The following is a 13,038-nucleotide window of genomic DNA, read 5'->3' as shown; positions in this document are numbered from 1 at the left end:
TCTCATCAGTGAAGCAATGGGTGGTATTTGCTAGTAAACAATATAAAATTAAAAAAAATTGGGTACATAGTCGAGGCTCGTGGAAGAGTTAATACACTGAACAGATCGTGATGTAACAGGATGCAAAAGGAAGAGTAGAGGGAGAGGGGGGAAACACCAACAGCAGAGTGGAAGGCCAAGATAAAGGGAGACAGACAAAAAATGGATGTGGGGAGGAATGGGGGGCAGGAGAGGATGCATGGGGTGGACAAGATGGAAACAGAAGGAAACTCTCAGAAAGGAACACTGAAAATTTGGAAGGAGGAGGGATTGGGGTGATTGGGGTTAACGAGGGAAGAAAAGATCATGGTTTTGGATTGTGGACGATACACAATGAAATCAAACACAGGTGGAGGCCATTCGGCCATCATGCCTGCGCCACATTAACACCAGGCCAATTTATCAACATCAGACCAATTTATCAAGACCAGACCAAAAAATAAAAAATTCGCTTTTTGTTTTGTTTTTTGTAAGTTATTTTTATCTGTAGGTTTTTTTTATTTGTTTTGTTTTTTCTTTCCAGGGGAGGGGGCATGGACAAAGATGGTTCTTGGGTGAAAAATGCACAACATCAACCCTTGATGTGAGGCGATGTGAGCAATCTGAGACGATGGTAAACAGCTGTCTTGAAGATGCGGAGGGAATTTTGAATATGAATGAAGCAAATGTTATGTCTTGAAAAAAATATCTTTGAGGTGTCCACGTGGCCCAAGGATCATAGCTTTGCCATGTCATAAAAAAAACGTAGAACAAGTCCTTCTCTCATGGGCAATGGCACTATCCCTCCCAGTTCTAACTCCCCACCCCACTCCCCTCATCCTCAACCCCCTTTCTGGGGAAATTTAAGACCTGGCACACATAGCTTGTATAGTCCCAGAAGAATAGTACTCTGTGGAAGAAACTCTGGACACAAACCTTGCCTCACAAAGTAAGTGCTGTCGTTTATTCCCTAAAGGACACCTTTGATACACTGGTTAAAAAAGGTCTGTTCACTGCAACATTGTACATTATTATGGATCAAATTACTTTATGTGCAAGTACAAGTCATTACAAGGACGTCAAATGGAAGGTTGGTGTGCGAATCCCTCCAATACATGATGTCTCACCCTGAAGGGGATGTGAGACGATTGCAATGCCTCTGTCTGTCTGTGTCCACTCTGTATATTTTCGCTTTAAAAATGTTTTTCTCTGCAAGTGCTTGTTTGATCGATGTGAAACTTTAAACATAAGAGGGGCTCGCTATGGAGAATATTTTATTGCCAACTCTGACATGAGAGGAGGAGATTGGGACCATACTCTGTGCAGAGCATTGGTGCTGCTTTAGCAGTCTCCTTGGCTATTGGGCACAATCCTGGACGGGTTGCCACTCCGACACAGTGTACCAGCATGCTGGCACTCATTTTGCCAACCGCGGAAGAATGAATGATAGGTCACATGGTATGGCAGCCAAATTGGATTAAAGTTAAAAATTTGGACATAATTTTCTCTGAAACTGCTCAACAAAAATTTAAACATGGCACATGTCATCAACCCCATGGGGTATATAGAGTAAAAAACGATGACGTCATCATTGAAATTGTACAGTATGCCAACCATAATTGGTTGAATTGAAATTCTTATCCAAAAAAAATCTGAAATTTCATATTGTTACGGATCCGGGGTTTGAGGCTCATCACGAGGGAAAGCACTCGTTCCTCCCAGACTACCGGTCCTGAGGCCACCGAGCACAGATAATTCCACGTGCCAGTGGGTTGCTAATCAAACACGAGTGCCGATTGGTACCACCAATCCTGGTAAGGTTTCACTACTTTGCATGGGTACTTTACCTGCAGATGGCCACACCAAAGGGGGTTTCGTGACTTTGATGCATACTCGAGTTAACTTACTGTATCAGGTGCAGCCGAGTGCAGCTGCTGAGTATGCATCAGCTAACAAGAGTCAATCGGTGGGGTAAAACTAACTAGCTAAAACTATGTGCAGACTATGTTGGGCCATTGGAGGAAAAGACACAACGAACTGGGTACATTTGTAATATAAGCAATTTATTACAAGCAATGTTGAGGGAAATCATGTGGCACAATAACCAAAGGTTTTTATTCAAAAGCAATATGTACAGCAGAGGAAAGCAAGGATTGATGAGACTCAGCAAAAGAAAATACAGGTAAATACAAAAGAGGACAGTGCAGAGCTAACCCATCAAATACTTCTACATATTAACTTATTAACATGACAAGCACCATCAGAATTATTCCCAAGGAATGTTAGATAGCAAGAAAGATGAGATAAGAATGAGGCGTTTGCGAGCGAGCTTGTTACCTCGCGTGGTTGATGGACCAACGCTTCCCAGTCGCTGAGTAGGTGGAAGGGGGAAGGAAAACTTAAAGTGTTTATTGGGTGTGTTGAGAGGGAGGTGCAAAATAGGGGTGTGTTGATTGGCAGATGTGGTGTAAAGAGGAAGGTGTAAAGATGTGGGTAAGAGGGTTATGGAAACAAAGAAAAGAATGTGAGACAATGGGCCTAATGTACAAAGTGCAAAGAGGTCTGTGCAAAACTGCAAATGAAGAGTGCAAAGAGGTCTGTACGAGTAAGTGTTTAACAACCTAAGGTGGTGCTTGGTCTGGTGTCTCCTGCTCGCAGGTGAACTCCATTCCATTCCCTCCGTCAAGCTCCGTCGTTCCGTCAAGCTCCGTCGTTCCGTCAAGCTCCGTTCGTTCCGTCAAGCTCCGTTCGTCCCGTCAAGCTCCGTTCATTCCATGATCCAGAGAACCGAGCTCTCCTTTATAATCTCCTGATGGGGGCAGTGCTTGAGAGCAGAATACGCAGAGCGATGGGTGTTTTCCGGCACCTTCATTGGTGTTCGGACCATTAACCTGGTGCCATCTCCACCCATATGAGGCTTGGGCAGTGGAAATGCTCTCACTTGCCCTGAACTCGGCCACGCGACTGATCTCCGAGAATAACATGGCGCAAGGGGCATTTGGTTGCGCTTTCAGGCCATGAACACGCACCAGACACCCAATGAGAGTCGTAATTGAGTGGATATTAGATTATTGAACCTCATTCTAACCACTGACTGATATTAAAGATAGGGACCTTCCGGGTGACATAGAAAGCTGAAATTTTGTGCGTCAATGGTCATCAAAACCGATACACCAGCAAAAATCACAGAACTATCGGAAAACATCCGTAAATGAAAACAAATGAATGGAAAATAAATGAAAAAAAATGCAGGCGAGTGACCTGAGACAATAGGGAAGCATGGTAATTTTGTGTGCCGATGGACAGCGAAGCCGATATACTCGCAAAAAAGTCACAGAACCATTGGAAAGCATCCTTATATGAAAATATAAATAAATGAAAAAAAGTGCAGGTGAGTGACTCGAGACAATGGGGAAGGAAGGTAATTTTGCGTGCCAATGGACATCAAATCCGATACATCAAGAAAAATCAATGAACCGTCATAAAGCGTCTGTAAATGAAAAAAATAAATTAGTGAAAATCAAATGCAGGTGAGTGACCCCAGACAATGTGGAAGTGTTACAAATCTGGAAACCATTCGCCTTCACACATACAGTTGACCCAAAGTTTAGTTATTTTGTTAAGTATATGTGGATAGTTAGAATCTCTCCCCCATGTCTAATGGGAATTTCATGTGTGCGCTGCGAATTTCTTTCTAGTTAGTCTTCTGCATTAGATCCCCCTCCACTCCTTCAGCGCCATTACGCACGTGTTCGAGGCCACAGACATAGGCGGGGGTGAGATCACCTCAGGCCGACCACGCCCCAGCCAGATGGAATGTTCGCCTCATCCAATCGGGGGAGGACACCGATCGCCCGATGCCCCCCGACCAATCCGGAGGCGTGTTACCTCAGAGCGGATTCCTCCACCCGTGCGGGGTAGGGATAAGAAGGGTGGCGAGCTGTCTCAGCGGTGGTCTTTTTCGGGGTTCCTTGGTGGTTGGTGGTCGTGTTGGTGCTCGTGGTGGTGGTGGTCGTGGCGGAGGTGTTTTGTGGTGCTCGTGTCGTCGATCGTCGTTCGTGGCAGCCAGAATCGTGGGCTCGTTGGATTCTGGGTCGTGGGTTCGAGTCCCACCGTGGTGGGTTGTGTTGGAACGCTCGAGCTGGGGATTCCCGTTCCCGTCCACGGACTCCGAGCTCCACAAGTGCGAGTCGGTAAAACCGCACGAGGCGGCCAGTTACCCGGCCAGACTCTGACCCTCAGCTCGTCTTCCATCCCAAGCTGAAGGGCCGAATAAAGACCCACAAGGTCCATTTCTTTTTGGATGTGTGTGTGTCTGTCTGTGGCCAGTCTGATAAGTAGAAATCGTTTAAGTGATTGCCATTGTACATTTGCCAACATCTATGTTCGTGATTAAGTCTGCTCTGTGTGTCCCTCCCTATTACCTTGTAAATAAATAACTGTTAAATGTTCCAGTTCGTTGTCTGTGCTTTCTTTCATTGACCCAGTATGGTTCGGGCTTGAGAATTAGGGAGGCCGATTATGCCATAAATTGTTATTTGGACCGGCGCGGCTTTAGTAATTCCCACTCGGTTACGCCGGATCCGAGTCGGTAACAGCGACTCGGTTCAGACAAAGCTGGCCGAGGGTGTGGCTTCCCCGGTAGCTAGACCATGCGGCTAATTAGGTAAATTGGAATCAAACAAAAAGACCCTAACCGCGCGGTCTAAATATTGGCGTCCACGGTCCATTAAGCGACCCGTCGACTTCGTAGTTATCCGGAGTGACGACCTAAAATTCCGATGTTCGGTGGGAGACGGCCCAACTGCTCCATCTAGCGGCCGTCCTCGCCACCGAACCCGGCACCACAACAGAAGCACGGTTCGTTATTGCTGGCAATGTGCAAGCATACCCCCAGTACATATATATATATATATATATACACACACACACACACGACTTTACATTGACACCAAGTTGCCGCTCAAAACCGGAACCGGAAGTCCCTTGGTTTACTGAAGCTTGTGGCGAGGCAGTTGTCCTGAAACAACTTGCCTTTGCCTCATGGAAAGCAAACCCAACTGAGGGCAATCTCAGTTCTTTCCACAAAGCTCGGAACAAGTGTGTATCTACCCTCAGGAGAGCCAGAAAACAACATCTTTCTCATCTCAAGTCTGAACTCTCAGACCTCTCTCCCTCCTCAAAATCCTGGTGGCGTTTAATCAAATCTGTTTCTGGTGTATGTTCCCCCTCCATCCCCTCCCTTACCTCAAATGGCCGCACTGCTGATTCCACACGTGATAAAGCTGAATGTCTAAACTCGGTGTTTGCAGCTAAATCTTGTGTCCCAAACCCATCACTATCTCTACCCACTTTACCCAGTCGCACCCAACTGTCCCTGGACTCTGTATCCTTTTCTCCTGACAAGGTGGAGAGCTTGCTTTCAAACCTCGAGTCAGATTCTGCAACCGGTCCAGACGGCATCAGCCCACGTGTCCTCAAAGCCTGCTCTTCTGCTCTTGCTCACCCTCTCTCTGTTCTATTCACCCTCTCATTTTCCCAAGGTCATCTGCCATCTGCTTGGAAATCTGCTAACATCACTGCCCTGCATAAAAAGGTGCAAAAACAGATCCCTGTAACTACAGACCAATCAGCCTTCTCCCAATCATCAGCAAGGTTATGGAATCCATCATTGCTTCAGACATGAAATCCTTCCTCTTCTCCAATGGCTTGATTTCCAATCATCAATTTGGTTTCAGACCAGGTCACTCTACCCTGGATATGCTGCTACTGCTCTCCCATCAATGGATGGAGGTCCTCAATGCCAGACAGGAAATCCGAGCCGTATCCCTGGACATATCACGTGCTTTTGACACAGTCTGGCACCCTGCCCTACTCACCAAACTCTCTTCCCATGGTATTCAAGGCCATCTCCACTCATGGCTCGCAGACTTCCTCTCCTGTCGCAGTCAACGTGTGGCCCTAAATGGAGTTCTTTCATCCCCTCTTCCTGTGCAGGCTGGAGTTCCTCAAGGTAGCGTTCTGGGCCCTGTTCTTTTTCTGGTTTTCATCAATGATCTCTCGGACTCTCTGGAAAATCCTCTATTTCTCTTTGCCGATGACTCCACCCTCTGCCGTACCATCTGTCATCCCTCAGACCGGCAAGCAGCAGCTTCTTCGCTCACTGCAGATCTGGATAAAATCACAAACTGGTCCAACACGTGGAACATGTCTTTCAATCCACACAAATCTCACACTCTCACTATGTCTCTTCGAAAGGACCGTTTACAAAACCCGCCCATCCACTTTCTCAACAATCCTCTGGAAGAAGTCTTTTCTTTCAAGCTTCTGGGTCTCACTATCTGCCATGACCTTTCCTGGGAAAGTCACATTTCCAACCTTGCCTCAAAAGCCAGTCGCCGACTGGGAATCCTCCGTCGTGCAAAGTCCTTCCTCGGCCCTCTTGAGCTCCTGACTACTTACAAAGCTTTTGTCCGTAGCCTGATGGAGCACTGCTCTCCTCTGGGCTGGTGCTCCTGCCTCCCACCTTTCTCGACTTCACGCTGTCGAAACCAGGGCTTTTAAGATCATTGGCATCTCCCGCAATGAAGCTGAGTCTTTTGGGCCTCTCACTCAATCACCGCAGGTTGGTCGGTGGTCTTTCTGTCTTCTACCGACTCCTCTCCAGCCTTGCCCCCTGCTCTCTCTGCGATTTGTCCCAACCACATTTCCACAGGGCGCTCAAGGTCCGCCAACAACCCCTTCTGGTAAAACTACCAAAATCACGAATCACTGCTCATCTTCACTCTTTCATTCCTCTTTTTTCCCGCCTTTGGAATAAACTTCCTCACTCTATTCTTTCCCATTCTTCCCTCCAGGCTTTCAAAACAGCTGTTCACCACCACCTCTTATCTTCCCCCATCCAAATCCTCGATCTTTTCTACCCCCGATAATCCACCCATGCCCACTTCCTTCAATTCTCCTGCTTTCCTTCCTGAAAGTCCCTGTAATGTCCATCTTCTCCTCGCCATGTTCCCCGTCCCATCCCCATCCCTCTCCCTTCCACAGTTCACCTGTGTCTGTTCCCCAATGTTTTGTCCCTTCCACTCCCACCCCTCTTGTCTCATGCCTCCTTGCTGTGAGTTGTGTGTTAGCTCTCATACGAGCCTCGACCAAGGTATACAAAAAAAAAAAAAAAAAAAAAAAAAAAAAAAAAAAAAAAAAAAATCAGTGTCCACTTCTACATGAAAATGGTACAAAAGTGGTTGGGGAAGAATTGGAACTGCAGTGTCATCCACCGGACGAGGAACATGCCTTCCACAGCTTCAGCGACATTGTGGTATCCACCCTCTTCCCCACGGGTGCAGTTTTGTGGTTGCAATTGGCTAAATACTGGCTTATCTACCTTTTGAGGGTTGCTGTTGGCTAATACTAGCACACCTGCCTCACACCAAGGTTCCACTACCCCTCTTGACTACCTGAGTTACCACAAACCAGTCCAATCCAGATAGGTGTTTTTTTAGGAGACACCATGTCATGACTGGGTGGCCATTGGCTCCCGCCTTTTTCTCAGCTGTTGTGTTTAGTCCTGGCAAGGCGTAACGGTCTCCCTCCCTACTTGCAAGCCAGTGAGGCATGTCAGCAGGTAGCACTGAATTACAGCACATGTTACCAGTGGCAGTCCAAAAACACTGACCTGACCATAATATCTGATCTCTCTGATCTATGATCCAATGTGAGTGAAGAATTAAATTTATGACATTCACAACCCATGCCAACAAACTATGTGACATAATAGGGTGCATGGGTAAATATATATATATATATATATATATATATATATATATATATATATATATATATATATATATATATATATATATATATGGGTCATAATAGCAATGAAGATATTTTTGTGAAGACTGAACGCGTGAGGTGAGACGATGTGCTCTACAAGTGCCATTGGCGTTACATTTTGTAATCCAGTGTAAGGAAACCCCACAGGGTTATGACTCACAGTGTTTTACTTCCCTTGGTCTCTCATCACATCCTCTCTCTGGCTCTTCACCTTTTCTCTTCCATCTCACTGAGGTATTCGTTCATCTGCATCACATTCTGAATTCATGTGCATTAAATGGTTATACATGGAATTTAATGATCCAGGGGTGTTCCAGGTGAATGCTACCACTGCATTGGGGAAGACTACATGGGGACTATGAGCGTGACGAGAAGTGGTTTCACGTGTCAACCATGGGATTCTCAAGAACCCCACACCCATCCCTACACCCCCTCAAGGTACAGTTGCACCCCAGCTGACAAAACAGTGACTGCCATGTTGCGTTTGTTAGATCTTGAGAAAAGTTAGTAGATTAAAGACATCTTCCTACTCCTACATCAGAGATTTATGAAATGGTTGGAGAGGATATCCAGCTCAATGTAACAATTCCATTTCTGCTTGACAACAGATACCCGAATGATGATTTGAGGGATAACTTTTGCCGAAACCCAGACAAGGATGAGAAGCCGTGGTGCTACACAATGAATTCCAGCAAACGCTTTGAGTTCTGTGATATTCAAAAGTGTGGTAATGGCATTTTCTATCTCCACCTGTACCTGTGCACTTCAAATAGGAAAGCTCGGCCATTGAACGTTCTGTTATTTTTTTTTTGGACTCGACACCTACTTTGAAACTGAAGAAAACATGATCTACATAACCCCTGATGGACACCCTGTCGCCAAAATGTTTAACCAGAGTTTTGTTTTGTTTGCGACGAGTACTTACATCTATCAGTTCGACCACTACAGCTTAAAGTTTGTTGCTTATCCTGATGAGATAGGTCACATGACATCATCAGATTAGGACTCGTGTTACATTGTTCATGATCAATTTCATTGAAAGAGTGAAGCTCCAGTGGAAGCTTGCTTAAAGAAACGGTTCCAAGCCGTTAAAAACCCATGACCATTATGACGTCTTTTAGGATGTACCCTGTGTTCCTCATCCGGTTGATGAAAGGTAAGTGCTGACACACCTTGTCTTGTAATACAATCTCCAAAATCTTGGTTTCTAAATCGACCCCAGTGGTATCAATGGTGATTGGTCATGATGTTGAGGCCACCGTGCTTAATCAGGTGATGCTGCTTCCTCAATGGCAATTTCATTTTGTTTGTGCAAATTCAGGTGAAGAGCCTCCGTCCACAGGGGACACCACGACATCATGCTACAGCAACGATGGTGAAACATACCGTGGCTTTGTGTCCACGACCATTTCAGGACGAACATGCCAACAGTGGAGTTCTTTGTTGCCACACCATCATTTTACTACACCTGAAGTCTATTCCTGCAAGTAAGAGAATCAATTCACAGGTTAATCACCCTCGTGGTTTTAGATCTTTCAAGGTTGATTAAGTGTAATCAGGGGTACTGTGATAACCCTCTCAAACTGCGGATCCTGACCAACAGGACATACCCGTCACACACCATCTCAGTTGTGGTCCACATCGTCTGAATTCGTCCCAATCGCACATGCGTAGAGAGGAGTGAGATAATTTATTTCCTCTTTCTGCCTGTCTGGAAGTCAGACAAGATTGAAAATCATTCCAAACAGGAAACTTAATGTTTTTAAGGACGTCATAAAGGACACAAACAACAGGCACAAATAACTAATGTAACGTGTTCAATAAGGTGGTGTAAAAGACGGTGCATCAATGGCGGTAACCTTCCGAAAAAAAGTTGCGTTTTTTTTTTTTTACACCTTTAAAATCTTTATTTCATTTAAATTGAATTATGTACTTAAACACTGTAGAACAGAAATAACCTTTATTGGCACTTTCAAAATCCATCCGTTTAGTGGTACTGGGTCAAAATATTCCGGCATTTTATGTCATCTTGACCAATCAAATGTGCTGCTTGCATGAGCTCTCTAATATTAAGAGAGGTCGTGATGGCCAGGTTGTAACATTCTAATCATATGAAATTGCCATTCGTCCTGTTTGGGCATCCAATACATGTTCCGTAAGACAGCAGCATCTACATTTAACTCAAAACTGAAGGTACCACCACCGAGTACAAGCTGCCGATCAAGCAAGGCTCAGATTCTGAGCTGTCTTACCTGCGATACAGATATTAACTGTAATTGGTTGGTGGTGCCTCCAGTTTGGAATCCAAGTCAATTGGCTGCATAAGAATGTGACGATTGCCTGTCATGGTTGCAGACGATTTTAAATAGAAAGGTCCAGGGTCACATTTGAACCACCCTTGTACAAGCTATCTCAGAACCTCAATTGTTATTCTTATATAATATATCTGTGTTATTGTCATCATCCTCATTAATGTCATTTCCAGAGGCCTTGAGAATAACTATTGTCGCAATCCAAATGGGAGGGAAGCCCCTTGGTGCCACACGCTCGATGAGGATGTCCGTTGGGAATTCTGCGATGTCCCTCAATGTGGAGCCGCTCCTGCTCCTGCTCCTGCTCCTACCATGATATCACAGCAAGACCAGACGGATGCCTTGCCAGGCCTGACGCCCAATATCGGTTTGTTGCTCAGATTTACAGATCCACAAACTACTATCCGAACAGATACGTCGGCTTTGGTTGTCGCATCCAACTTGGCTAAACTGACAAATGCTCATATTATTTTTGCGAAAGTTCATGAACCTCAGTTCTCACACACACACACACACACACACACACACACACACACACACACACACACACACACACACACACACACACACACACACACACACACACACACACACACACACACACACACACACACACACACACACACACACACACACACACACACACACACCAGCAATGAAGTACACAAACAATCAGAAAATGAGCCGAGCTCAATTTACAAAACAAACTGCCATAAGTACACAAGTCACTTCACAAAGCCATAAACAAAGTTTCATTTTCAGTTCAATGATTGCTCTCGGGAATGAACCAACGAGATGCTTTGTCTATTACCATGTGATGTCACTAAAACCATCCATCCATCTCTGAACAATCATTTGTGCATTAATAAAGGTTTGGACTTCTCAGCAAAGTGGACAGGTGAGAGACACCTTTTGAGTGTAAAGTCCAAATCAGAGATGTTTGTACTGTACTAGAAATGGTGACCACAGGGATATGTTTGAGAAGATTGACATGAATGTCTGAGGATGGATGGATGTGTAAGAAGTGGACACAAACTCGTGGTTATAAAAGGTCCTCTGATAATGAAAGGTTGGCAGGAAAGTGACATTTGGGAGATTTTGTCAGAAAGTTGCTGCAGGATGTCCAACACTGTCAGTTCCCAGCATCCTGAGATCTAAACATGAGGTCGACATCACTATTCTTGTGGGACCATTAATCATGTCGGTTGCTTCTTCATCACTGATATTTCACAGCTGCCGGCCAGCAAGGGGAAGACAAAATGCCGAGTACCGTTCATCCTGGACAAACTAGTGATGATCAGGTTTCCCAAGTATGTCAATGATGCTGCACATCAAGACTTGGCCCGACTATTTACACAAAAGGATGTCAGACTGGAAAGGGAGCATGACCACCATCAAAGGTTCCTCACTGACCTCCAATCTCTTATTGCTGCAGAAAATGTTCTTTCATCAGTGAGAAAGGGAGAACTGTACACCAAGCAGGAAGCTCAAACACTTACACCAGGTTTCCACTTTTACAATGACAATCTGATTGAGTTTGTGACATTTACATCGTGATACACGTTCAGGAAGATGAACTTCCTTTCATTTTCCACACATTTATGCTGATGATATGCAGGGGATGTGAAACATTGACTTGCTCACCTTTTCTTTACTTTCCTCTTCTTTTTCCTCATTTTCCTTTATATGGGGTGAGGCCTAATGGTATCAAGCTGTCTTTGCCCCATCTTTTGTACAATACTCCTCCACTGCCCTCTATTCCCAGCAAGCTCTTCACTGTCCCGCCACCACAACCCCACCATCCTTCCTCGCAAATCTTCACATCTCGGCCAAGGTCTCTTCTCTCCTCACTTCATTTCTAACTTCTTTACCTTTCTTGTTTTTTCTCCATTTGTTTGCTTCCACGGTCTCAACTAGCCAGACATGACCACAGAACAAGAGGAAAGGTTTGTGTAGCTTTTGGAACCTTTGCATTCATGGTGTCATTCAGCTGTAACTGTTTCTTTGGATGTGTTTCATATTAACTGTTTGTTGTTCTGCTGATGAAGCCATTAAGGCAGAAACAGTGCTGTCCAAGATTGATGTACAATGATCTTTTTTAAAATTTGTGATCATCCCAGTATCATTGCCCTCTCTCTTTAGGTTGTGGTCCATGGTACTCCCTTGTGGAGATTGATCTCTATCTTTCAATCTCTGAATCTCGATCTTTCACTGGTCATTCAAGCAGCATTCTCCCTCTCTCCCTCATGCAGATTGCTATTTACAGCTGGGATATCTCTACAAAGGAACCGAGTCCACAACGAAATCTGGCCGCAAATGCCAGCCCTGGAGGACAGGAGCTGGACCTCACGAGGACCGTGTGTATACTACCAGCAATAATCCAGACGCTGATCTGACCAAAAACGTACGTACAGGATTTGTGTACACACCAAGTTTGCACGCACGGTGCTTATGTTCATTGCCAGTCTTGGGCAAGGCAGTTTCTGTCTCTCCCTTATTGCGTACACACAACGCAATTCCACAACATGACAAATGTCAGGCAGGCAGGAACACCCTGGGTCTCCGAATGAATGACGTCCTCAAAAGGTCTCGGTGACCCACAGTAGCTTGTGGACTCTACAATGTTGAGAATTACTTTTTTAGATTTCTCCTCATTAATATTTAATAATTCATACTCTCCTGTCTATTTGAGAAGTCAACATATGATGATCAAGATATCGGATTGGATTTTTATCTATCAAGAGCTCACATTCCCATCAAATTGGAGGGGTACTCATGCAATGGAGATGATATTTCTTTAAACAGATGATGAGGTTCATGGCAGAGCTGAACGTCTATCATTATGTCTGCAGTAATTACTCTTTATCCATCA

The 13,038-nt window shown here is 44.9% G+C and overlaps 1 protein-coding gene across 1 annotated transcript in view; it reads left to right on the top strand.

The window, feature by feature from the left end:
• Nucleotides 1-13,038, top strand: part of LOC147010236 (plasminogen-like) — a 60,834-nt gene that overhangs the window by 17,879 nt on the left and 29,917 nt on the right. The window contains exons 6-10 of the mRNA XM_085860936.1: nt 8,172-8,292; nt 8,463-8,581; nt 9,176-9,341; nt 10,340-10,533; nt 12,419-12,570. Coding sequence (XP_085717062.1) covers nt 8,172-8,292; nt 8,463-8,581; nt 9,176-9,341; nt 10,340-10,533; nt 12,419-12,570 — 752 coding nt within the window. The remainder of the gene's footprint in view (nt 1-8,171; nt 8,293-8,462; nt 8,582-9,175; nt 9,342-10,339; nt 10,534-12,418; nt 12,571-13,038) is intronic.

This window comes from Eptatretus burgeri, chromosome 17 (assembly GCF_056783735.1).
Source record: "Eptatretus burgeri isolate ZD-2024b chromosome 17, Ebu_testis_v1, whole genome shotgun sequence".
Taxonomy (NCBI): Eukaryota; Metazoa; Chordata; class Myxini; order Myxiniformes; family Myxinidae; genus Eptatretus; species Eptatretus burgeri.
This window is presented reverse-complemented; position numbering and strand designations above follow the sequence as displayed.